The 27,555-nt window shown below is 38.7% G+C and overlaps 1 protein-coding gene across 1 annotated transcript in view; it reads right to left on the bottom strand.

Annotated features, from left to right (window-relative positions):
- The window catches only part of LOC104084143 (high affinity cAMP-specific and IBMX-insensitive 3',5'-cyclic phosphodiesterase 8A-like), a 126,653-nt gene that overhangs the window by 14,862 nt on the left and 84,236 nt on the right, over positions 1 to 27,555 (bottom strand). Inside the window, exons 2-14 of the mRNA XM_009587874.1 lie at positions 20,455 to 20,511; positions 17,820 to 18,010; positions 16,575 to 16,631; positions 14,202 to 14,259; positions 12,639 to 12,727; positions 12,330 to 12,408; positions 10,570 to 10,707; positions 5,282 to 5,370; positions 3,935 to 3,986; positions 3,792 to 3,834; positions 3,248 to 3,325; positions 1,944 to 2,014; positions 1,142 to 1,306 (exon numbers count right to left, since the gene is read on the bottom strand). Of these exons, the coding sequence (XP_009586169.1) occupies positions 1,142 to 1,306; positions 1,944 to 2,014; positions 3,248 to 3,325; positions 3,792 to 3,834; positions 3,935 to 3,986; positions 5,282 to 5,370; positions 10,570 to 10,707; positions 12,330 to 12,408; positions 12,639 to 12,727; positions 14,202 to 14,259; positions 16,575 to 16,631; positions 17,820 to 18,010; positions 20,455 to 20,511 (1,167 nt within the window). The remainder of the gene's footprint in view (positions 1 to 1,141; positions 1,307 to 1,943; positions 2,015 to 3,247; positions 3,326 to 3,791; positions 3,835 to 3,934; positions 3,987 to 5,281; positions 5,371 to 10,569; positions 10,708 to 12,329; positions 12,409 to 12,638; positions 12,728 to 14,201; positions 14,260 to 16,574; positions 16,632 to 17,819; positions 18,011 to 20,454; positions 20,512 to 27,555) is intronic.

Here is a 27,555-nt window from a genome sequence, read left to right as displayed (position 1 = left end):
CAGGAGAAAAAAATCACTTTGAGACTCTAATGATTATATGTATGAATATATGTATCAATATTCTTCCTATATTTTTACAGTTAAGGTAACAATACATTTTGTCTACTGAGTTAGTAAATTCAACCCTATATGAACCATTCAGTTCTTCTCCTGGAATTCTTGAAGTCTCTCGTATGTTTCCCCTGATTAGATATTTGCTGTGGTATTTTGAAAGGGAAAAATATACATAAACTGTTTCAAGATTCTGATAGATACTGCAAAGGCATCTTGATAGTTACAGCATGGAAGAATAATAGCCCAGAGACATCTCTGAAAAGCTCACATCTTGTGAGCCTTTTTGCATCCAACACACTGTCAAATTTTTTCCTGAGGTAGCCTTTTATATGCAACCTACAGACTAATGGGAACACATATCCTTAAGGCACAGGTAACATTCATCCAAGTTCATCTAGTTATTATCAGGAGGGTCAGACTCCAGGCTCTGAAGGTTTGAGTTCAATTCTTGCTTCGCTACGTGCCCTTTGTTCAACTTCGGGTACAACACTTCTTTTCCCAATGCGCCCATTCCTCTCTTCATAACATAACAACATAATACATGCCGCCTTCAGTCTTTTTCTTGCCTTATTTATTTAAATCATGAGTTCTGCGGAGCATGATTGTGTTTTAATACACGAACATTCATGTTTCTAGCTCAAAGCACTCTGATCTTTCTATGAGTCTCTACAGGTACAAATATAATCCAAGAAATAGCAATAAAAATATATATTTTGCATTCTTTTGAAAATACATTCTTTCTATACACTGAAAAGTCCCCAAAACATGCCATTCTAATCCTAATTAATAAATACAAGTGTCTAGCTATCTTTCTTTCTTCCTCTCCCATCTAGACCTTTCTAAAATGAATCACATTGAAAAAAGAACTGGTTTTCCTTTCCATTTCTAGCAAAACTAATGCTTCAAAGGGACTGGTCAATTTTCTTCCCATTTTCAGAGCTACATTGTTAATGTAGGAGGAAAAAAATCTACAAAAAGAGGTGTACAGTTTTTCCTGAAAATTTGGCATTTAGATAAGGATTGAGTAACTGGGAAAATCAGGCAGTGGAACATTAATCAATAGCTGTTTGTGGCAGTATGTACTTACTGTCATTAACCCTCCAACAAGGTCACTTGTATGTGGATCCTCATCTTTTGTCCCCAGTTGTGGAGAGTACAATTCAGTGGTTCTTAAAATCTCCAAAACCCGGTCTAAAGCTTCTGCAACTGGCATGGGACTGCTTTCTTGTGCAGCGTTGATGATGTTTATTACCTAGTTTAGCATTAGACATGTTTTGAATTTAGAAGTGATTCAAGAAAGAACAGAGACACTCATAAATTACTATGGAAAACTCATAGCAAATATATGAGCTCTACAACTTTAATCCACATGTGGAAAAATCAAAATGAAAGGGATGTTAATAAAACACTGATGTTTGCTACTGACTCTGGGAACAAGATCGTGGCCTTAATGACAGCAGTCTTATTAATGACTTTCCCGTTCAAGGCACAGCCTCAAAATGTCTCTGAATGGATTTCATATAACCATTTGCCTCTCTTAATTTATTAAAGAGCTGATTTTTGCCAAATCCTTGAATGGTTTCAAAAGGCAGTTTACAATGCGTAAGTAAGGAGGAGGAACTCTAGTCCGTCCTTCACATAGGCAAAAGTCCTTAAAAAGGGTCATGCAATGGCTGACCACATGGAAGGCACTCGGCTAAGCAGGCTCGGGATAACTTTGTTCAGAGCATCTGGCTTTTTGGAGCTCCACCAGTAGGCAGGTGGAACAGGGGAAGTTGCACCAGAGGCCGGTGCTGCCTTGCTCCTCAGTCTGGATGCTGTACTGGAGCCTTGTGCCCCAGTATTCCAGTACAGCACAACTGACAACAGCTAGTGATAGTACACCTTACCTTAGTGATGGGTGCTTCAATAGTCATGGAATGTATCCTGGCCATAGAAGAGTGCCGCCTTTGTGAGCTGCCTGTGTGCAAAACAAAGCAGAATTTGTATCCTGATTTCTGTGACAAGGCATGACAGAAGGATTCAGCCACGAAATCTTGATTCATTTTCTGAACTGCTTACCCTGCTGTGCCCTTCACAGGCAATCTACTGCAGAATGCATACACATGCTTGTTATGCTGGGGACACACAGGTGCAAAGAGATGCTTGCTGAACCACTGATATCCCAGATTAGAGATAAGTAGCTGTAACAGCCTGGCAAAATCATGGTTTTGTTTTTTCATTTTAACTAATTAAAATATTCAATTAAAAACTCAGTTAAAAGACTATGTGTGTGTATAAACTGGTAGGCACAGGTAGGTAACTCTTGCACTTAGGTTATTACAGGATATATTTACTTTTGCTGCCTGATGCAATATGACAAGTTATGAGTCAGCTTCCAAGCTGAGGTAAATCAGTGAAGCTCCTTTGAAGTGAAGATAGCTATGCCAAATTAAAACAGCAGAGGTTCTGGCCTATTATTCACTGGAAATTGAAAAACAAATGTTTTTTATCAGTTAGCAATCTTGGTTCTGTAGACAAAAGGCCAAGATGGGATTTTTCTGGATAATTATGTTGTGCTACCTATAAAATGCAGGCACATCTCTGTTACTCTTTGTGCTGAGCAGCTCTTAAGAAGAAGAATCAATGCTATTTTTGCTATACTGGAGCATGATCATATTCTCACTGCCACAGACCTACTTCCATGTTTCACTAGTGTATGCCACCTAGACTGTAATGATGTATGCTTTAACAAAATCATGTAAGTATCAGCAACAGTTTTGAATATGTGACTCATCTATCAAGTTTGGGGTGATCTAATGGAGCAAAATACAACACAGTGAAAAGAAAACAAAATTCATTAAAAAATTATCATCATATTTTTATCAAGAGAAGAGTTAAGAAATGTAATAGTTTGTTAGGTTTAGAGTTTGCCATTTGTACTTGAAAGTATCTGTGTTGAATCTCATGAGGTCTTCCATGCAGGACGGTAGACGATAGTCTTCCATTCTCCACTGGTTCAAAAAAAGACTCAAAAGTAGTTCAAGAGAAAATGGGGCTATTTGACAGATGTGAAGTTGTTCATGAATTGATGACTTGCTATTTTATTCTCGTGTGTTTATATGTGTATATACACATACATACTTACCTATATCTGAATATCTGAAAATCTGAATATATATAGAAATCAGAAAAATCTACTTGTTTAACATACCATCACTCCCTCGTGATGTTGTGGATCTGACATCTAGTGATCCTTTCCTCCTGTCTTTGTGTCTGCAACTCTGAATATCTGTGGAGAAAATGATGTACAATGACATTAAGTTGTGCCTAAGATGTATGTTAAAGGAACTGAAACTCAGAGGAAGCCTGATAGCAGCTGAGGGACATTTACCACAATGCTTCAGCAGATGAGAGCCAATGAAAGCTCCTTTTTAAACTCTCGCCCAATTACACTGTCATAAACCCAGTCATGCTCTTTGGCAGAACATGCCTAAGTGTTTTTGCAGAACGGATCTAACAGTGTGGAGGGAAAAGTTCCTCTCAACACAGTGACACAATTGTAGTTGTGAATTGTATTGTAGGGCTTGTATTTATTTTCCTGCCTTTTGAGCTGGATTCCCAACTTATCACTAGCTAAACAGTACTGTTCAGACTGTCCTGTGCAACTGTGATTTTCAGTCAGATCACTAACAATGGGCTTTATTCTTTCCCCAGGTACGTTCTCCGCTTATTAGGACAGAAGAGATGTGTCATACCTGTCTGAGATTCAGCCTGAACACGTTCACATGTCTTCTCTGCCTACAATTTAGTATGAGAAAGCCAATTAGTCAGAACTTTCCCATTATTTTGTAATATTTAGGGCTCAAACTAAAGCAAGCATAGCACTATTTTCACTTACCTTATTGTTGTCATTGCACAGTCTACTAATTGACACATAGTGTCTAATCTTTCTGTAGGCAAAAAACAGTGTGTTAATTCCCATCCAAGCCTCAGCTCTAATTCAGTGCTGATACACAAAATGGTTAAGAGCAACAAATTAATATAGGACAAATCCTGTTCTGGCAGGAAGGCTCAACTGAGAATGGAAAAAAAACCACAGTTCTGCACGTGATGGGGAATACAAAATGGAAGCATCTTTTGCAAAGATTGTCTCCTCCTCTTTCTCTCTGGCCCTCCCCCCCAGCTTCTTCTGGGCTGCTGTAGGATGTTTCAGGTACGATATAAAGGCAAAACATGCAACAGTGCAGTCCAACAATCAAAACTTTCTTTAGGATTTAGGGATAGAGCAATCAAACTGAAAACTAGACCCTTGATTACCAGGAAACTTTCTAAGCCAGCTTCAAATGGGCTAAAATTGTTCCATAAGTAGCAATGTATGTAATACATATTTGTCTTACAAGTTTGGCATTTTAAGCTGAAAATATGTTTTCACTCTATTGATGGAGAGGAGAGAACGTGAATTACTTCCAGGGATGAAATCAACCCAAACCATTTTTTTTTTTTTTTTTTAGGAAAAGAATGCATGAGGAAGCTGCATTTGGCCTTTCCTTCATGAAGACACAGCTTTCTAAACAATTGTCTCAGCCAAGTCTGGAGGATAACGTGCTGTGCTTTTAATTAATGTTCGTGTTGCCTTAGAGGGCTTTGAAACTACTACTGCATGCAAGCTGATCCACTTTCTTTCCCAATATAGCATAGAAGGAGTCATCATAAATGTACCAATAACTAACATACACCTGTGTGCTCCAAATGCTCTATTTGGGGACCAAGTGGAAGTTGCACAAAAATCAAGACATGCTTGAATTTTGACTAGGATCAAAGCACACAGTAACCTCATCACATAAAGACGCTCGGCAACAGCCATGAGTAGGTGAGCACGGAGGGACATAGTACAGATGCACAGTGGAACAGGACGTAGGTCCTCGTGGTCCCAACACAATGCACAGAAAGAGAAGAGGGTGCACTTGCACTTCAGGGAGTATTAGAAGAGTAAGAGTCACAAATGAGCACATCTGGATCTTTGCCTCCTTTTGGGGGAGAATTAGGAGAATTTCACTTTCCCTGCACACAGCATATAAAGTTGATTTTGCCCCAAGGAATTATATGCAGAGGTTTGAGGCTCCCTTCCTTCCATAAGTTTCCTTTATACTCAGTAACAGGATAATCCCATCTTTGCTGAAAGCAACTAAGCTCTAAACTGAGCCTTGATTCAGACCTAAATCATGGCTTTAGCTTTCATACTTACCCTCCCTGTCCAATGACAGGTAGTATCTTCACATTTTGTTGTATGCTATCTCCATTTTTCTTTTTCGCATAGTACATTCCTTGCCATTCCTGAAAAAGGAATTCAAGTGGAAGGAAATTCAGATAAAACAGGAAGAGAAGCTGTAGCTTCATATCTTTTTTCATTGAAAGCTGTCTTACAATACAAAACCAGTCAGGACTGGTTAAACGGTGCTTACCCTCAAATTTCTCCCCTATAACTAATCTGGAGATCACTGTGTGGCTGCCAATGCACAGAGAACTTCCAGAGGGGCAGCGTGTGAGCTCCCTGACACCACTCAGTGCTGTGGGAATCAGAACCACATATTCTCTTCCCAATCCTACCTCAATGCTGTTGGGGGTCACTGGGGGGAGACCTAGCAAAGACCTAGCAAGAGCGAGAGCTCGGACCAGTCCCTGCCTGGAGCAAGAGTCCCACAGAGGCTCCAGGAGCATCTGCAGACTCTAACAGTGCGGGGCACCCCCTGCCCTGCCCCAGCACCGCATGGCTGGGACTGCTACGCTGACCTGCCTGACTTTCTCCCTGACTGCGTTGACTCCTCCCAGGACAGGAAGGTTGGTGAGAAACCATTATGCCGACCTGTCCGCCTTCACTTCTGGACTGCATCGTCTCTCCTGCAGAGTTGGGAAGTCTTATCACTGGTTAACATTAAACATATCTGTGACTAAAACCACTTTGGTATCCTAGCACATTTACTTTCTACACTGTCAGTTCAGTCTCAAAAAGCAGCAGAGATTTATCCTGGCTTTTTTAAAGCAAGAGAGACTAGCAGAATAGCTACTAGATTCTGCCTCCCATCTGCTGACCTCCCCTCTAAAAGCACTCTGGTTTCAGGATCACATTTAAGTAGACAATTTTTCAAGTATCAAATTGTCACTGCCAGTATCATTGTTTTTTGATAAAATTCATAAATGGGGGAAAAAAGACAGGGTGGAAAGGAATTTTTCATTTTGCAGTGAGAAGTCTTTTTTTTCTTCTGGAAATGAGATATTTCTTTCTAGTGCAGCGGAGCTCATACCCAGGCTGTGAAGCAGGAGAGCTCCCATGCTGACACACGCAGACATGGCTAAACGTGGCTTCAGCACACGCCGGGGGATGGGCCCCTTACCTGTGGCTCCCTCCCAATTCCCTTACCACGCTGCTGCTGCTTCTCAAACTGTGCTACAAATAATACCATAGCCAAGACATATACCACAACACTGATGGACCTCCCCAGGTCTCCCCTTGCATGTGGTGCCTGCACTGGAGTTGCCACCTCACAGGGCTATTTAGGAAAACTCAAGGAAAGCAAAATTTGGGAACCCTGGGTCTCCCCCTTTCATTTCTGGCAGCCACGCAGAGGCCAGTAACTTTCCAACAGAGCCAGACTTTTGTAACCTGGCAGCTGACAAGATTCACAATCTTGCCTACACTTTTCCATCCCTAGAACAGTTGTTGGTGGTCTTTTTTAATAGACCAACAGATGCATATTTTGAGCTGGGCATCTAATAAATACCAAGTGATTAATAAATAATTGATTCCATATTGCATATTCACTTAATACAAACTACCCATGCCAATTGCTGTCTTTCAGTTGAGTTCAACAGACTGTAGATCACATCTTACAAACATATGTGAAAATACCTTCATGAGGCACATGATACATATTTATTTACGTTAGACTGACAGATCTTGCAGTCAAGCAGGCCAGAGCACAGGTACAGAGAGAACAGTTTTGCATTTATGTTGATGGAGCTAGCAAATAAAGACTCCAGCCCGCAGAGAGCTGCGTGGTGACAGGCTGTGCAGAAAAAAATATGAAACACTTTTCCGAGGATCTGTTGGAGAAAAGAACTGTGCATAACAAATTGTGAAGCGAGCATAATATCTTCTCCTGTGAGCTGCACGAGGAATACAAATGAAGATAAAGCAAACATCACAAAATTCAATGCTCTCGTAATTAAAAGTATGCATATCAATAGTTTCCTGACAACCAGGATGAGGCAGAGATGAGTAATCGATCTCTAACTCAGGTAATAAACCCCGAATATGCACAAAGGGGTGAAGTCATAAGGTACAGATTGGATAATTCCCGCATTGCAAGTGCATCCTTTTCAAGACAGGTTATTCACTAATGTGTTCTTCTTAGTCAACAGATCGATTTTTCAACTTGTGAATTTCTAAAACCTGTGAAACTGTGGCAGCAAATACGTGAGGGAAAAGGTTAGCAGAATTCTGAGAAATAGGAGGTCCAAGCTAAACTCCTGCTGGTAGGTGAAGTTCTCCCAGGGACGTTACTTAAACATATTTTAAGAACACCATATGCTCTCTCACAGAGCCTCTGTCAGCAATCCGCTAGAGAAGAGCTACTTCACAAGATGTGCTGCCAGTCAAGCTCATCGTTATGTCTACATTACATGGTGTGCTGGGACAGAATGCAGAGTAAAAACCATACACAGTAAAAAAAATGGTTTCACCCTTTATAGAGTGAATCAATGCTGAGGTTTCAAACTTCATTAAGGTGGCCATGGCATGCATCTATCCACTGAGGACTCACACACGCATAGTAAGTAATCCCCCAGTTCAGTCTTCCTTTTAGATTGGGGCTTCTTGCACTAGACAGCAAAGTTCAGCAAGCTACTTGTAGAAAACAGAGCAAACCAAAATAAACACAAGATGTCATGAAAACAATCTCACAGAAAGTAAGGCTGAGTTAGGAAGGAATTGCCATAGACCATTATCATAGAGCATGATCGCGCTCCCACCCCCTCTGTAAAGATCGCTATCTTGCAAATAATTCCCAAGGAGTGAGAGGAATTGCATGTCTTGTCTGATCTATCAATAGCTATCTATCTCACTTCAGAAAAACCAAAACTAAGATAAAGTGCTTTGTGTCAAACTGCAGAGATCAGAGGCAGCAAGAATTCTAGTCAGAATTGCACATTTCATCTTAATGGATGTAATTTGAATCATGAAACAGAAGAATGAAAAAGTACAACTTTTTTTTTAACTCCTCAAGTACGGATGGGTGAAAATGCCTTTCAATAATGCTGGCTTCTTGCAAATTGCAGCCAGCTGTAATAACAGAAAATGAACATCCAGAGATAGTTTTTTTGCTAAGAGAAACAACATCCTGACCCAAGAATCTCTATGTACCATGCAATTAGCAATTTTTGTATATAATGCCTATGAACTTTTGTTTGGATATACTGAACTTGCTCACAGCGCTATGTTTGTCAGCACAAGAAGGGAAATGCTGCAAGAGTTCATCTTCCTAAATTCTATTTAAAGACTAGAGGTAGATTTTATACAGCTTACATTTTTCTGAAGATCAGAAAATCTTGCTATTATTTTTGTTATATTACCACGTTTGTTCAAAACAGAAAAGCCAAACCTGTTGACATGAGGATATCACAGTAGTAGACAGTTGGCTTTTTTGGTATGCTATAACCTACAGTAGGCAATATACAGCCTCTATATTGTAATGAGAAGCAGGCTTTTAAATTTAGGATATAAAGAAATCACAAGCCTGAAAACAACACACAGATGATGTTAGAATGATCCAGCCACAAGTTAGGCACCTTTGAAAATGCTGTAACATCTTGACACAAATGATTTCAAACTAAAGCACCTTCAAAATGCTGCAGTATTTCAAGGGTTGCTCCGCACAGTTAACCTCTACTCGCAAATACTTCCTGTAAGAATTTAATTTGCAATTCATTTTTCTATTAATATGTAAATGTAAGGCTACATAGATGGCGTACTATAAAATGTTCCAAAGGGAAATACAAAAAACATGTAAACAGAATATATCCATCTAAAACAGCTTAAGCTGTTCCAGATAGACAGGTTTAAGCAAGTAGTATTTCATTAGCCCTCATAGTTGGAAGTCCTACAGCCAGGAGTAAAATAAGGGCAAGGAAAGAGATGGATTAGGGTTAGATTTCTATCATTCATAGAGTAAAATATATTTCCATTATTAAAGACATTTTTATCAGCACACTAAAATATTAAAAATTTGATTACTTCATATCTTGAGAATTGATGCTGTGGATTTAAAGCCTGACACATCTAATGTATTTGAATTATAACTTAATAAATACTCCATCCTAACATCAGTTTTGTATTACACACATTTACTGAAATAATTACAGTCAGGCAACAGAGGTGCGAAGCACCATAATCCAAGCTATTGTCTATTGCTGGGGTCTCTTTCAAAAGACCAATACATGTAGAAATGAGTGACATATTCTTGTTGAAATGCACATGCAATCTGCACCCATCTAGAGTGCAGCTTTTGTTGATGAATGCTTTGTTAGTACTCTGATTTACAGAGTATGACTCATCACAACTTTGCATCCGTGCTTTTGCATCACTGCCTAGATACACAGAGTGCCATGATTCATTTTAGCACCTCCCTGCTCTGTGTCAATAACATGCTGCTTCCCCACGGACAGTCAATATGACCCAACTAGCTATCCTGACTCAGGTCCGCGCATGGGCCATGACGCATCTACAAACACACCAGTTCCCAAATCTCTTTGTGTGGTCTTTTTTCTATAAGGTACTATGACATGTTCAATGACACCAGAAGCATTTACGCCTCATTGTCAAAATGCAAATGAAAGCTCCTAGATGGATCCTCACACTACAGCCACAACAGTCCCAAAGGAACATCATGGAGCTACCAGGCAAACAGTAACGTCTCTCTGTAATGATCTCCCTTGAAGCCAGCTGCACTTCCTCATGCACTTTCTTGGTGCAACAAACATTTCTAATGGAAATCTATTAGACAGCTCCCATGTCATTAGAGAATAAAAGACATTGGCAGCTGGCAGCTGACACTGCCTATCACTCTCAAGCGATATTGCAAATGTCTCTTCTGATATTTTTACACTCTGAACTTGTAAAATCAGCTTCCACATTTCATGCTGAAATACTTCAACATCGTTCTTTTCTCATTTACATCACACTGGTAACATGTGCATCCATCCCGTTTCTCTCTGGTATTCCCACATCTTTTGCTACATACAGCATATATTATAAAAACACAGCAAGTCACTTATTTTCATAAAACACGTACCTCTTCCAAGCAAGAAAAGAGAAAGAAGCCCTTAAAAATGAGCATTTTTTACTTCCTTTTCTTGTTTAAGTAAGAAAGCTGCAAATGCTATGTGTCTGTGAAGCTGCAAGTTACATCATATGTCATTCCTGGACAATAACAACTTTTACAGGTAGAAAATGATAAGTGATACAATGCTATTACTCACCTTTCCTATCTTTATGCAGGAATTAATAGTATCTAGGAAATCAGCTTTTTTTTCATTTATAGGCACTTCTGTTAATTCCTTTCCTATTAGTTCACCTATTTGATAGCCCATCACTGTTTCAAAAGCAGGATTGACGTACTGTGAAATAAAAACAAACAAAACCTGATTGAACAGAATACTTAAAGCACAACAGAATCCCTTTTTTTCTATTTGTGAAACCAAGGGATCTCTTTCCCAGCCTGAAATAAATCTCTGTATGCACTGCTCATGAGAGAGATGCCTACATTTTTTTCTTTGTAAAGCAAAACAGAAATGTCCATGCTAGAAGAGTTGTGCAGAGTGTGTGCATGTGAGCAAAGAGAGGGAAATTATGGAAACAGCTGAGTATTACATATTCAAAGAATTTAGACAGACAACATAAATTCCTGAAAAATGAGCTCTGTCAGTTCTCAAACCTATAAACCTCAAACCTAACTCAGTGTTCCTAAAAATCACAAATTAGATGGTGAGATACCATAGGAATATTAACCTTATCTATTGACAAATTCATCATCTTATTGTGTCTAAGGGCCAACCATCACTATTCCCCTGTCCAGGCAAAGCCCAGACAAGCAGATTGGAAGAAGTGAAATCTAATAAAGCAACTTCCTCTCTGAACTGAATGTTGCATTTCGCTGCAATTCTGTGGCCCTTACCCAGCAAAACTGAAGACTGGTACCCATAGCCCACACCTTCGTGACCCGCTCGCTAGCTGAGTTACGGACACAGGTCCTGTCATAACAGCATCTGAATGCCTCACAACTTACAATGTTTCAATATTAGAGAAATGAAAAGGGTACCACTGGATGCCCTCTGCTCCTAAAGCTTCCCCCCTAAAAGGTTCCTTCCAAAAGGTTCCCCCCTACATGAGAAAGCCCTGCCTGCTGGAGCTCCAGGACTCTTGCACATGTCGGTTCTCTCATATTCTGGGGCTGTCAGCAGAGGGACAAAATTTGGTCTGAAAAAACATATTTAAAACAACTTCAGGGTGTGTTCTGTTATTTTTGTAAAAGGGATGAAGAAGGCACATCCTTCAATGAAATTGCCATTATCAAGATTTGGGTCAAGAGGGTACAATTTATATGCATGTTATAACTCCCAGAGGCTTAGACTCAAGCTCTTTACTGATAATAAAATCACTCCTCACAGCCTTCATAGCTAGGGATGGAACTAACTCCCTTACAAAGATGATGTTTTTCAGGACTGCAAACCTAAGCACAATTTCTTTTCCCTTTTTTAAAAAAATTTCAAGAGAGGATTACATTCAAAAACAGTTGGCCCAAGAATTCCAATGCATCAAACAGTATCAGATTTCAAAAAAAAAAAAAAAAAAAAAAAGAGTGTACTACCTTTATTTAAATAGAACATCAATTAGATTTGCTTTTCAAGAGCATCAAATTAACATACAGTATTTTTGGAAAAGAATGCATACAAGCCAGTGGCTGCATTCATTTATGACATAAAAGAATCACTACAACAAATAAAAACAAGAGAGAAAATCCTTATTCAACAATCTCCCTTAAAATTAACTTGATTTATGCAAGATACTTTAAATAGAGAAAATTCTAGTCTACAGCTAAACTCACTCCAATCTTTTTAGAACCATTAAGTTAGGTTAGATTCTTGTACTGTAAGAAAGAGTAAATGTAATCATGGATGAAATAAAATACAGTCAGTCCACAGAGCAATTTTCTGTATTTATAAAAATAACTGGAACAAACCTGTATTACATGGTCTTCACTTGTGATCTCAATGGCTTCTTGACTTTTCTCTAATGCTGTAAATAATGAATTACACGCCCTGGAGACAAAAAAAAAAAGCCATCTGATTAAATTTAATTCACGTAATTCTTATAGCATATGACAATAAGGTATTGCAACTCCATACTGAATAAAGTTGCACTTTAATGATTAACATGTTTTCTTCAGCTAACTGACATTCTATAATTAACTACAGTACAGTAAAATACATACTCTTTTAAGGATGTGGCTGAATCGGCATTTTTTTGTTGATGTTTTTGGTAAAATTACCTTAGTTTGAATTGTGCCTGCACCTCTCCAAATTCCAGCTGAATCAACTCATTGTAACAGGCCATTATATTAGAATTTTCTACATATCTCTGCAAATAAAAGGTTAGAAATATTTCATTAATACACATTTCCGTACTCAATGGTATGAAGCTCTGTTTTCTTTTGCTTGAAAAAGAACTAAAAAGGAGTAGATATGCCAAAAATGAACATGTTGTAACACAAGCAACATGAGAAGATTATTTTTTGGGACGAGTAAAATTCTTCAGGTTACTGCATTTTGAGAAGGTGACAGATCCTCATGATAATGAGGTTTAACCATTCTGTTTATTCTCTGTGATTGTCAGCACGATCAATATGTAAAATAATCTACTTTTAATGAAGTTATATGCTTTCATGCTACTTATTTAAAATAACAGTGAAAAAATTATGTTGTGTCTCAAGTCATCAAAATTTGAGATTATTATGAGTTTCCAATTGCTAATACCCCAAACAGTATACACAGAAGAAAGCAAAACTTCCTGACAAATATACCTGCCATCACATACAATTATTCATTTTCGGGCTTGTATAGCAATGACCTCAGTATCTTTGATGTTTTTTTAAAACATCTCATATTTACCAGGTATGAGCCTGAATGTTAAATCTTTGCTCATGCAAACTGCCATAGACATTGATAGTTTGGGAGGGAGGATTGATTATCAAAGGTAAGCCACGACATCAAGGCTGCTAAACAAAATTTTCTACGCTTTGCCATTAGCCCCACCGCCAAGGCTCTGATCCATAAATAATTCAGAACCTGTGTCGGATTACTTATATGCCCACTGGAATAACTCTGTACATATAAGTACAGTTATTTTCAGGCTCTAGCATTTCCTGTATTAGGACCTTACTACAAATAAGCAAATAGGTGCAAATGGATTGCGATGGGCTAGCAAAAAACCTGGTGAGCATGCAACCAAATACTCTGAATCACACTGTAAATCATGCACATTTTTGTTCCATTGTCAGCTTAATGAAATGAGGAATCCACTTAACTGATGCAATAATAAGCAGCTTTCCTGCTTAATTGGAATAGTTGCCAAGGAACAGATTCAACGTAATACTTTTCGGGTGCCTCCAAACAATAGATAATAGCACTTGACAGTGTCTGAAGCCTGTTTACAGATGTGAATTGGCATTTGATAGAAGAGGTTTCCCACAGCACATTCTGTTGTTCATTGCAAGCTGCTCTCTGGCTCTGCTATAGTCACTAGTCAATTGTGTCAATGTCAACTTTTCAAGCAGAGCATCATATACTTACTCTGAAATAAATGTATAAAGTAGAAAAGTCTCAGCACCACTTCGTATATTCCTGAGAATGTCCACCTACTTAGCATTATCCTAATTCTACTGATACATGGTAGTTCAGAATTGGGATATATATAAAAGAATGAGCAACATGAACAAGATTTACAGGTTGGATCACTGACACAAACGGTCACTGACAGCCAAACTTCTGGATAGTTTCTTGCATGGCAATTTTGAAATGTCAGAGCAACCTAGTGGAGTATAACACATACATACCCTTGTGAAGCCAGCAGAGATCAGAGGCAATATTGATGACTCTTCACGATCAGCATGCCTTTTAAAGAAGGATGATAAAGTCAGAGATTATTTCTGTAATCAACTGAGACCCAGTTTCACAAGCCATTGACATACCTGTACCCCAGATGTCACACCAAAGGCTAATATGGCTACGTCCTTACAGGATCTATGAATAAAACATACTTTTTGTGGATTTTGTAAGCTTTCATCTTTGGCATGGATAAGCCAAAATGCTATTTTCCTTTTTGCATGTAACGAGCTGCTTACATCACAAAAATCTAATGCTTCAAGAAAATAAATTAATTACCTAGATTGTTGGACTATTCCTTCTTTTTTGGTACTGGATTCGTTGTTGTTTATGCTGTCCTTAGTCAAAGATGCACTTGAAAGTCTACATGGCCAAAGTTTTAAGAAATGACTTGTTATTTGAGTGTACCAAATCTCAGGTGGGCAACTCAAGATGCCTGAATGAGGATGGATTTTCTAGTGTTGCCTACCCAGTGCCTTCTACTAGGTCACTTTGGGATGACATACTCCTAAAATGATATATCTGAATAATTTTGAAAAACTTGGCTATACTAACTGCTAAAAGACACTCCAACATATGTGAACGTATGGCTGGAATCTGGAAGAAAGGCCATTATGTTAAGTTTTTGTAAATGAGCAGATGGAAGCTCGTCGGTTTAGCAGATGGCACAATAGCTTTTATTTGTGTGTGAAATTTTGGATCCATTTTGGATGGCACCTCTTCTTTGTTTTCCGTGCACTTGTTTCTTACACATGAAGAGAATGATGCCTACTAAAGTACAAGGTTTGCCTAAGATTAAGCAAAGAGAAAAGGGCAGCTGTCAGAAAAAGCTCCCCATTCCTCATGTCAGCTATCTGGTAATGCTGCCTCCCAGAAGCACAAAGAAAGAGGACAGGCACCTGCAAAGCCCCAAAAGCCAACAAACTGAACTGCAGGAAAATGAAGAAGACCCTCCATATGCTATTGGCTACATGTCAGGCTTCTTCACAAATACGCTTCTTGCAGCAAGAAAGGAAATGTGTGAAAGTTCTCTGTTTGTGAAATTCTAAATGGCGACTCGAGAATGCTTGTGGTTCAGCACATGGGAACTTGACACAGTCAACTCAGTCGCAAGGCAAATTCACTTCTGAAGTTTTCAGTAGACAGGGATACTAGACACATCTGAAAAGTTTCAGAACTCAAACTTCTGAGATATTGTCACTGCAAGGGGCTATTACCTTGTCCCAACACACAATGTGAACATTTTGAAAAGACAAAAATGAATTGCAGGGAAAAACCTCTTTTGAGCAACTTCCTAACTGAGTCAGCAAGCCCAGCTTCCAAGCTCTCCTCACTTTTGAAAGGAATTGCTGGCCCACAGAACCACAGGTGTCTTTCTCTCTGATGTAAATGAAGCAGCTCTTGAGTTACTGTTTGCTCTTTTGCTCCTTTCTCTTTTCTTTTGTATTAGTACAATGAGAGACAATTCTGACTATAGAAGCAATGGTTACCACAGTGAGAAAACTTCCTAGCGTAAAAACATTGAAGATGATATTCACAACGGAAACCCTTGAAATGTTTAATTAGGGTCTTTTGTTCGCTAGAGTGGAAAATAGGATTTTTAATGGGAAATTTCAGCACCTCAGAAATGGTTTTCAGAATAAATGTTTTCTGAGAAATGGACATTCCCAAAATTCTACTTTGAGGAAATTATCTTCCATTTATTTCATATCAGATTAAATATATTGCAATTTTGTTACTTTTACATTATTTTATTATGTATAAGTAATGTTTTCAGAGGGAGGAGGAGTAAAAAAGCATATGCACTGCTTTACTGAGATGTCATAATACAGTCTATTTCACTTCTAAAACTTCTTCGGTCAGATACTACTTTGTTCTGATCAAATTCTGCTGTATCTTTTTTTGTAACTCAGCAGATCTCCTGTTTGTGCTGAGATTAATCAGACTGAAAGACAGATCAAGAAAGGTTCAAACTGTTCTTTTTATTAATACCAAAATACAGATCTATGAGGCAGTTCCAGAGTTCTGTACATGATGTTGCAGAGGTTGTTTGAAACATACTGCTAAAGCCTGCAGGGATCAGGAGAGGGGAAAAAACAAAACAAAACAAAACCCAAAGTGAGATGTCTTTAGTAAAAACTAGAAATCAAAAATCCTGTCCCAATCCTGTGGTCAAGGATGGTGAAAACTCTACATGGTATGACACATTATCACTAGCACAGTAAGAAGTTCCAATTCAGGTTTTTTAATATAGTATTTACTTTTGCAATGACAAGATTCATATTTTGTTGATCACATGTGAAAGTAAAGATACGAGTATTTACCTTCGTACTACACCAATAATGACTGTATTTTCTGAGGGTTTTGTTGTTCTGATAGACCTTTAAATAAAAAGCAAATAATTTAACACTTTTTTAAGTTCACATTTCAGAAAACATGACTTTACAGAATCTTCACACAGTACTTTTCTTAAAATGTCTCTTTTAAATGGTTTAACAATAAAGCAAAAATCAAATCCCGAGCCTGCTGGACCACTAAGAAAAGAGAATAAATTTAGCAATGTCTGAGATTCCATGAAAAAAAAGACACAGAGAATGTAGATTAATCTAAACCTCAAATACCCTCAGTAGGGGAATAGCAAAAATTCTCCCCTCTGAAATGGCGTGTAATGGACTTGTTTGAAGGACTTGGCCTCACTCATTTAAGGAACATTTTACTTTATTCTGGGACAGAATGGTAAAAATGTAACAAGGGGAACAGCACTGATACCCAGTCTTTGCCTGACAAAGATCTTATCTAGTTACTTCAGTTTATCAAGGAGAAGAGCCTTTGTCCCAGTGCCCTGAACCCACCACACTCACGCAGGGTACATAATCTGACCCCGCCACCCCCACCCCACAGACTGTTACTTAGTCTAGACACATTCCCAAGGGGTATTTCACTGGAAAGTCACTGAAGCAAGGCACCACTGCCTGTCAAGTCTCTGTGGAGAGATTCAGAAAGGCAAATCCTTTGCCCCTTTTTTCATACTTTACAGGCGTTTGTGAAGTATTTTTGGAATCAGTTTGCAACTTTGCTCTTCATAACAGATTTTCAGATGTTGTAGGTATGGAAACGTGCACACAAAACATTGCCTGTTTACATCTGGAGTTACTCAACAGCAAGTAACATTTCAAAAAATTCAGAACACTAATGAAGTGAATGTATTCATTAAATTGCTTGGTGGCACATGCGGTCTTTGCAGTTAATTTAATGTGCAAACAAGGAACCAGGTATTCAAAAACAAAAAACAAAAAACAAAAAACAAAACAAACCCAACCAAAACAGTTTGCTATGGTAAGAAATTTGTACACTGTGGCTCCAAGCCAGATCAAGCTTCAGATATCCTACCGCACAACCAAAAATGTAAAGCACTGAGGTAACATTATTTCATGCTGCCAGTGGACATCTGTCAAAAAAAAAAAATCAAAGTTCGATAGATTTTATAAAAGGGTTATATAAAAGCAAAAACACTTTGATGATGTGTTAACTATACAGTTAAGCATTAATTACACTGAAACCATGCTTACCTGCATAATGCTTCTGCATCAAAGTATCTGGAATGTCTATGGTCTATAATGATAATGTCATGGTGTTTATCAAGAAAACATTCTAGTGCCGACTCAGGTGTCCTGGCAATATTACATCGAAATCCAGCTTTCTCACATGCCCAACAGAACCCGTTACTCTGGTTATCTTCTTTGGCAAACACTAGAAGTACCTGGGTTAAAGACAGACAGTAAATCATTACAAACAAGTCTTACAGATACAGTAGATTCTGTACTTTTGCCTGTTGTTAACATGTTTTTTAAAGCCACTTCCAAGGCTTAATCCACTGTTTTTAACAGAATTGCTTTCTACAGACTATTGCTTTTTGTAATTGTTTGTATACAGAGGTGTTTCAAGTGGATAAAATAGTCTGCCGGAGCCATTTATATCCACGTGGGATGAACAAGTTTGGGAAGTGGCGCTCTTGTCATTAGCTACAAAGAGAGCTTAGGTAATCAGTTGAAACTAGATGCCTACGTTTCAGACAGTGCACATGAAATAACAATGAGTCTACTTTTCTTCACTGAAATTGTCTCACATACAACCGTTTTCTTGGTGTTTATTTTTCTTGCCAGGATCATATTTGAGAAAAAAAAATGCCACGGTTCACCTCATGTGAATTAATATTTAACGGTGCTTCAATGGCACGATGAAAAATGTGCTTTCCTTTTCATCTCATTCTAGTTCCCCAAAGTACTGGATGCAGCCCACTCTGCAGGGTTTCTGGAAATTATAGACAAGCTGGTCAAGATGAACTCATGCAAGACTGAAATCATAAACAGTACCTCTGTATATGGAGTACATCCCCATTTGACTCCTATGCAAAGCTTGCCATGGGATTTATATCACAGAAGGAGATTACCACAGTTGAAATCCAGAAAAGGAAGTCAGATCTACGAGCCAGTATTTGCTCTGTCCTAACTTGCTGTGTAATTGCCAATAACATTAATCTCTCTGAGCCTTTTTAAAATCAATACAATGCCTACATACTCAAAGTACAATAAGGCCCGATTCCTTCTAAAACGTGTTTCAAATTTTAGGACTGAATATGGTACAGAAGATAGACATAAAGTCTGCTAAGGAAGACTCTCACTGATGTGATTGTGCTTTGTGTCAAGATAGTATTTTGCAGAAGAAAACTTCTTTTGCCTGAAAAAATACACAGAATGTCAGACTATAGATCTATGTTAGTGCTGATTTTGTGGGTGACTCAGTATATGCAGCCTTTTGGGAAAGATGGATAACTAAACCAGTATTTGGTCTATTGTCCCAAGACACTAATCTTTCAGTAATTTAACCAAAACACACTTAGATATATGCTTTGGTCAGACAATAATGTGGAGCATGTGTAACTCACACCCATCCCACTGACATTTACCTTCTGAGTGATTTTAGGAATCCCAGTGCTGGTTACACTTTGGACTAGGTTGGTGGAATGTCTACCAGTATATCTTAACATTTCCATGTAGTGCATATTTTTGTAAGAATGAAGGAGTTTGTACTCATTTAGCTCAGATTCCTTTTATAGCAACCTGCAAAACTGTTTGCAACAACATGTCATAGTTTGGGCTATATTTAGTGAAGTTAATTTATAACACTCTAAGAGTGGAAGAATGGTTTGCAGCAATAGCACAGCAAGTCAGCAGATCTGAGTTGTATGATTGACTCTGGCACAAATGTGATGTTGTCTAACTTCTCCTTCCCTCATACCTGCCAGCTATATTACCAGGTAGAATTTTAGAGTGGCCTACAACTATACGATCACTAATAACAATAAAGGAGGCAGAAATATTTAAGGAATGTTTCTGGTTTATACTTGGGGAACAGCTGGATGAGGCTGTCCTAAGATCTGATGTTCAATGATATTATTGTCTATTCTGACAATAGCTCAGGAAGATGTTGAACTGCAGTTCTTGAAGATAGACATTTGCAAATTATCAGGTCCACATTACTTTCACTCAGAAGTTTTGTAATTACTGATTGAGGAACATCTTGGATTATTAATCGTTCGGTATGCCTTGGGATATAAGAGAATTTTCAGAAGTAGTCCAAAGGAGTCTGGCATCTGCAAACCTCATACCCATCCCAGACAAAATAAGGGGACAACTGACATATGACCTTTATTAATAAAGAGATAAAGGAGGATGAATTAATGTCAGTCAACAATGAATAACAAAAAAACATACTTTGCCAAGCTCACTTCATATCTTTTGTGATGATATTGCAAGTTTGTTTGATGCTAGTAATAATGCTGGTGTAATAGACCTTAACAGGACATTTCGCTCAGTATCACGTTGATGAGCTTTTGATTAAGAATTGACTACCAGTAAAATACAAAACAAGGCACAGACTAAACCGATTACAAGTTAATTGATAGCAGAAAGAACTACAGATAACTCTATTTTTATGAGCTGAGAGATGTTTGAAGAAAAGAGTTAGGCAGGATTTTTAGGATATTACATAGAATGTCGTGATAAAAATCTGTTAGGTGCGCATTATCACGTGACAAAAATGCTTTGCGAAGATCTCTATACCCAAAAAATTCCAGTCATAAATTTTAAACTAACATCTGTGATGTTTTACAAATTAAGACTTCAGTTTGAACCGTTGTATTACCTGAAGTTGATCTTGATGAAGTCTCATAGGGCCAAACTGCACATCTGTTACTGGTGCCTAGAAGAAATAAGAAGGGATCTTATTAATACATATACACCTAAGGAAGAAGAAAAATTAGCTGTGTTAGAGAAGACATTTCTTATTTACCATTGTCTCACAGATATATTGCTATTATTATGAGGCTGCCTCTTCATGAGGGTCTTATTCTGCTTTTGTAAATTTATATGCTAAGCTGCATTAACACAGTTAGAAATCAACAAGCTATTCTTCAAGTCTTTTTTTAATTGTTACTTTACGATAAAAATAATTTTACATAAAGTAATGGATTAGTCATGAAAGTTTGGTAGACAGATTGTTATTTTTCTGTATCCTCTGTATCACTCCAGCTGCTCTGTAAAGCATGGAAGTGTTTAAAAAAATTGTTGTTTTAAAGTCCCAAAAAGCATTAAATCTCCAGGAGAAAGGCAAAAATATGTAACTTTGCTCTTAGAATTTCACATGTAACAGGTGCCCATCAGTGCTACAAAAGCACACTAATTTAATTTCTCCAAGGGTGTTTATGCTGCATTCCTTCCTTCCTGCCCAGCCCCTCCAGGGAAGGTTTCAGAACTCAGATATTTGTACTTGCCGATGCATGTATTCGGCATGCAACTTTGCTTTGAAAAATTCTGCAAAAATGCTGTCATATGTCATGCTTTCTGCATGCCAGCGATTCCCACATTAGATTCTATTCAAGTAACACAGGCAAACAGTTTAGCGTAGGATGCAAGAACTGAGCTGGGATCCTTTCTTCTCATGTGTCACTTCAAGCAATGGAGGTCAATGACTGGGAGTGCTGTTTATCACACCTGGTTCTCTTTGATACGATTAATCATTAATCAAGCTTGAACATGAATGACTCTTCAGTTGGTATGGGATGGACTTTCTAAAGTAGTTAAACACATAAATATAGAGGGAGACTCTAACAGGATTACACAGGTTAGGTTCTTTGGGAATTCCCATGAGGCAAGTATCTGCACTTTCATGTGCTTAAATATTTTTCACCTCTTGTTTCAGAAATGAAAACTAAAAACAGGAATAACAATGCTCCTGATTCAAAACAGGAAACAGAGTCCAACCAATGGTCCTTGGAGTTACATAGACTCTTCAAAGGTAACTAGAGTAAAAAAGCAGAAGAAAATTATTTTTGGCAATGCAGTAAACGGAACACATCTCTGGACTCATATGTACAAAGAAAAGATCTGTTGAGCACAAAGGCGGCATTTTTACATTGTTTTTCAAAGTAAAACCACACTTGAAGATCAGATTTATTGCTTTGCAGCCTGAAATTTTTCCAATAAGTAATTTTAAAGAATCATCAGCATATCCCACAGAAAAATCTTTTCAAATAATATGCTCCATTCTTTCTATGACCTTACTGCTCCATTGCTCAGCCCTTAGAGTTTCTCATGTGTGATTTTATTTATTTATCAACTTGGAAATCATCACTGCAACATTAAATAAGTAAGAAACTGAGTCAAGGAAAAATGGCAACATACTGCCTGCAAAAACAAGCCAGGAACCAGTGTTTGCCTGTGTTATTTAAGAGGGTCTCTAAAAACCGATGTTAAAACAACATGGAGGGGTTTCAGATTTACTCTCAGTCATTCTGGATCAGATCAGCTTAGTTTAAATACTAAGTCATTTCGTTTAAATACTTAGTCATTTTTTTCGAATTTTGAGACCAAAAATCTCTCTTCAGTTGGAAAAATCAAGCTGCTCTATTCTCCCTTGTGGCCCATCATCCAATTATTCAAAATCTGCACTAGAAAATAGCAAATACTTTTGCTGATAATGCACGTAGCAGGAGGGAATCCAGCTCTTTGCACCAGTGTTACTGGTTTTGCAGCACTGACAGTAGTAACTACTTGTCCTGAATCAGTAAGATCAGCAGAAATGCCTGAAGGACACAGAGGGAGCATATCTATTGAGTAAGAGATGCCTTTTTACAGTCACTTCTCTGACCATAACCACACGTCAAATTAAATTTTGAAACATTTATTTTCTACACTCCAGCTGCCAGCATAAAGCAGCAAGTGTTTTCAGTTTCACCAAGAGATGGGCCTGAGCTGTGAGGTTCAGATCCAGAGCTGGCATTTGGGGGTATGTAAAATCCCATCTATCAGGCCAGCGTACCCTTGGAGTATCAGTCCCAGTCCAAGGGGAATTTTAACAAATGAGATAAACCCAGTATTGCCAGTTACTGCTTTTCAGCTGCTTCTTTCTTTTATAAAGGTTGTGAATGAATAAGTCAAAGTATTTAAAAGGCTGAGCCTGAAAAACATTTTTCTGCCAGAAACCTGTGGCCATTTCTACATTGAAAATACCTGTCTATGCACCATTTAAGCTTGTTACAAGGACTGCCCACAAATGAGATAAACTGTCTTGTTACACGTTAACTTGCTGTCCTGACTAGAAGAAAAACGCCAGTCTGCGTCTCAGCTGGAAAATTTTGGTGAACTCCAGTTAATTCTTAATCCTGTTGAAATCTCTTCAAATAACTTGATTAGTCATTTCAACTTTTTGTGTGCTGCTGGTAGCACTGAGAAGTAACATGCCGATTAAGTACTGTGTCAAAAATCAAGGCTTCAGCAAGGATTAGCAGAAACCCTCAACTATCGGTGAACTAAACAAGCTTTAAAAATACGTCTAATGCTGCAAGATTATAACAAAACCAAACCCAGCCAAAGCTCACGTGTATAGTAACTCCACAAACACAACTTCTGCTACTTCTTCCTTGCAGTTTCTTTGCTACTTGAAAAACACAGACCCAAGTACATTTTCAAATTGACAGACATGACTTATGCATGTGACAGCCTTCCAGGCAGGCACAAACCTGTAAGAAAGTGTATGAGAAGACAGAGAGGTAGAACTAGTTGTAGGTTCCTGGAATTGATCATGATAGAACTGGGTCCATTCCAAAGAGCCACTGACACAAACTTCGTAAGTACAGCGTATGTGACTGTGGCAAGACCTGAGTCCAGGACACTTTGAGCACCCTGACTATGAATGTAAATCTTTTGAAAATCCTTCCTTGACCAAACAACCTCAGAGGCCAGCCTGTAATTTGGAGCCAGGGACCAAATCAAATAGATGGTAAGAAGGGGTCCTGCTGCAGATTTCTGACAGCATAACCTGCTCTCATTGCAACCCCATACTTAAACCATCCCAAGAGTGCAGGCTGGCACCACAGCTCATAGTCTCAAAGACATCTAAATGTTAGAATAATTTGCAACAGTAACTAATACTCAGGCTTTTGAAAATGCAAACCTTTTTGGCTCGTCTGTGCGAGTGCAACTTCCGCAATAGCTGCAGCTCAGTTCTTCTAGGTCTGGGGAGTAAGAGATGCCTGTAATAGCAGGCTGCAGGTCAGCAACTACTAGTTAGCTTTAATTGCAGACAGCAGCTCCATTACTGCAGCAGCAAGTGTTTACACCCTCTGCTTAGAGACACAGCAGATAATCAACTCCAGGCTACTTTAAATGCTTACACACAGCAATTGCAGCCATTTTACATTCTCTGACCCGCTGAAGTACTGCTGGTAGCACTTATTTTCCCCAAAATTTGCCTTTCTTATTTGAAGACCGTATTTTCTGTCCTGTCGAACCAGGCCTGGCCCTGGCACAAAGTGAGATCCGTCCCAAGGCAATGGCATTAGCCACTCATATGATAGCTGTCAACGGGGAGGTCTTCCACTGACTGCTGTGTGCAGCTTAACACTTGCTAGAAATGATCTGCATGTTGTAGCAGCTAAGTTGCAAACATTGAAATTGCTGATAGAAATACTTCATGTTTCCAATGTTCAGAGAAAAGTGAATGTTTGGTAAATAAAAACACTGAAATAAGCTTTAAAAAGACAGACCCAAAAAACTGTGACCGATCTGATTAAAGTATAACAAACTCAAATGTTGACCTGATATAACCTAGTAAAGTACTTCTCGCTATGAGTCATTCTTCACATTTTACCAGAACAGAATCTACAGGAATGGTCTGTTCATGGTTGCTGGGTTGTTTTTTTTTTCTTCCTACAGCTAGAAAAACTTTAAATGAACTTGCTCAATGAATAAACGTAGAAAGGAATAAAGGGTGGAAATAAAGCCAGCTTGATCCACATGCTCCCTATGGTGATAAACTGCCTGGTTGGCGCGTGGGACACATCAAAGCAGCCCGCAGGTCTCCTATTTGCTAGAGGTCTCGTATCTTGGCTTTTTCCAAAATGCCTCTCCTACCATTACCAATTGGAAAGGAGAGCAAACCTCCTAAAAGGGCAGAGTCAGCCCCCAAAAAATCCTTTGGCTATTAACTCCCATGCAAAACTCCTGCTATGGAGGGGCAAACACATTCTTTCTGGAGGGTGATTTTCTTAAGTCACTTCTTTTATGAAGCTTTGTGGGATGTTTTAAAGCAGAGCCTTGCGCAGCCCAAGGTAACCCTCGTCAGAGCTGCGACCGCAGGCTGCTGCAGCACTACCCACTCATGAGAAGGGCTGGCCAGGGAGCTGCTGGCATCCTGGGGAGCAGGAGCACTCGCCTGAAATCCTCCTCCACAATCCACAACTGCTCCATCACTTCCTTTCTGCCACAGATGGGGCTGTGCGGATGACAGGAATGACTCTTCGTCTGGGCATGTAATTGCCATGCACAGCCCTGGCCTCCTGCTAGTATCCCTCCCTAAAGGGCAGCTGGAAGCATTTCTGCTCCTGCTGCTCTTCTTGCCTTTTCCAGGTTAGAGTTTGCAGGAGGAGATGTGACAGATTATTTTTCCTGCAACTGACTTGAACAAAGAAGTGACATAAACTTTTGCTGAATGGATTGCAGATGGAAACTGCTGCTGTACGGCTAACATCTGGGTTTAGAAAGCAGACAATGAGAAGAGAATTTCTGTTAGTAGTTTAACACTAAGTAGCTGCCTCTTCCAAATAAAGACTTCAACCTCAAGGCTCTGACTCATTCTAATATATGACACAGATAACTACAATGATTAGGCATAAGACTTTATTGCTGGTCCTAATAGACTACAGCCAGCAAAATTCATCATTTTACTGAGACCAGTATTTTAAGACATCACAAAAAAGTGTTTTATCTAATTTTAAAATATATACTTAAGTTTTCTACATATACTAGGTACATGATATAATCAGCATGAGTTGATCCATCACAGCACGATTTGACGGTCTTGATCATCAAGATATGCTAGGAGCTATAGGACTGTTAACATACACTGGATTTTGATAATTCTAAGAAAAATAAAGGGATTAATTTTACAAAGGAAAAAATATCCTTTTTCTTAACCTGCTGTTTTAAGCACAGAATTACCCTAGAAAATGAAAGCTCAAATGAACTCATAGATTTATACCATACCTTAAACTTTAACTGATTTGGGATCTATTAACAGCACTAATTTGAATTCCACATGATAATACCCTTTCTCAGAAACCTTAGCCAAATCCTCTTGGATGCTGAAAGCTAGGAAAAAACCCACTCGGTATAAACTGGCATGACAAGGTCCAGGATCTAGTCCACCCAGGTCATACCAGAGTGGTGCCTATGTCTGAACAGAGAGTGGCTTTGTGACTCGGTGTGGCTAACATTTCTGGGCAAGAAAGTCTCCAAGTTCAGGATCAGCTATAGGTTTTCACTATTCACATTTTTCTTTGTTTATAATAATCTTTATCACTTTCTGAAATATATGAATACTAATCCAATCCACGGTCATTTACCTATTTCTTTCTCAGTGGAAATCTACCTAAGTAGAGAATTTAAGACTTAGCTTCCTATTTTCCGTGCACTTTCTGCTAGACACTTAACATCAGTGTTCACATCTTCCTTGCAGACCTTGACAGCACTGTTTTGTTACAAACTTAACATTGGTACAAGTTACATAAAATGCTGGCTGAGCAGATCTTCCTAACATGCGCAACTGTTCGGAGCATAAAATTAATTTTATAGTCCACAGGCTGAATTCAGACCTGGTTAGCAACAGTGAAAATTCAGAGTAATTCCACCAAATACAAAGAAAATACGCTACATTTACTTCAGTGTAAATGAAGTGGGAGTCTGGTCCCATGCAGCTACTTCTTTTGTTGTTTGGAGGACACAACAGTTTGAATAAAGAATAAGAGAGAACAAAGCATCCAAGGTTTCTGCCTTTGCTCAACAGATTCAAGCACAAAGGTAAGCCCGGCTCTCAAAGACCCTAAGCCGTATGTAGTGAGTTTATTCTTTGCTGAAATACAAAGGCAAGAGTACTGAAAGGCAATTAAAATTTACCAAAACTGCTGTTCAACCTAGATGAAACCTGTTAATTCCAGCCCTTGATATTTTTTCCTATCTCTGTTTCATAGAAGATGTAGACAAATGTCACAGACTCAGTAATTAACACAATGTAGCATCCTGAGTCAGTGCAATTTGCTTTGATAAAATCTAGCATTTACATTAATCTAAATCGGGTTCCTACTGATGCGTCTCTGTCAACAAAACAATACAGATTTAGATCTGTATTACAAGGTCTGAAGATCACCCGAGGTTCTGTTCCGGTATCTTCTTCCTTTTCTCTATTTTCTGTTTTAAATTGATTCCTAGAAGAATTATCTGTGATGCTGCCATGTAATGATACAACAGACAGTGTAAGCGATGGGGTAACATACCCTCTGTTTTCTTAATCCATTCCTTAAGTTTTAGTACCAGTTGTGAACCAGTTTTACATAAATGAGCTCTTGAGAGCCAAACTCCGGCCTCTGATTCACATCGTTAGCAACACAGAATTTGGACAGCTTGCAATTTTTGTGAGAAGAAAAGCTTTATCGAGCGTAATGTGTTGCCAGAGCTCTCCAGTCAGGCTGCTGGCCCTTTCAGCCACCAGACCCACTCCCTTATTCCCAAGTTCCTGACAACACCTTTACAGCTCCTAAAGTCCAGCCCCTCTTCCACTCTCAGCTTGGAGGCAAGTTTCGGGTTAACCCAGGTCCTGAGGAAGCTACCCAGAAGATATCTACGCCCAGCTGGGACTGGGACTGCCTCACTGGTGTGCCCAGACACAGCGCTGAACACTGCGGCTATCCTA

Source organism: Fulmarus glacialis, unplaced genomic scaffold (genome assembly GCF_000690835.1).
Source record: "Fulmarus glacialis isolate BGI_N327 unplaced genomic scaffold, ASM69083v1 scaffold13441, whole genome shotgun sequence".
NCBI classification, from domain to species: Eukaryota; Metazoa; Chordata; class Aves; order Procellariiformes; family Procellariidae; genus Fulmarus; species Fulmarus glacialis.
The sequence above is the reverse complement of the archived record's forward strand: the minus strand, read 5'-3'. Positions and strand labels throughout refer to the sequence as shown.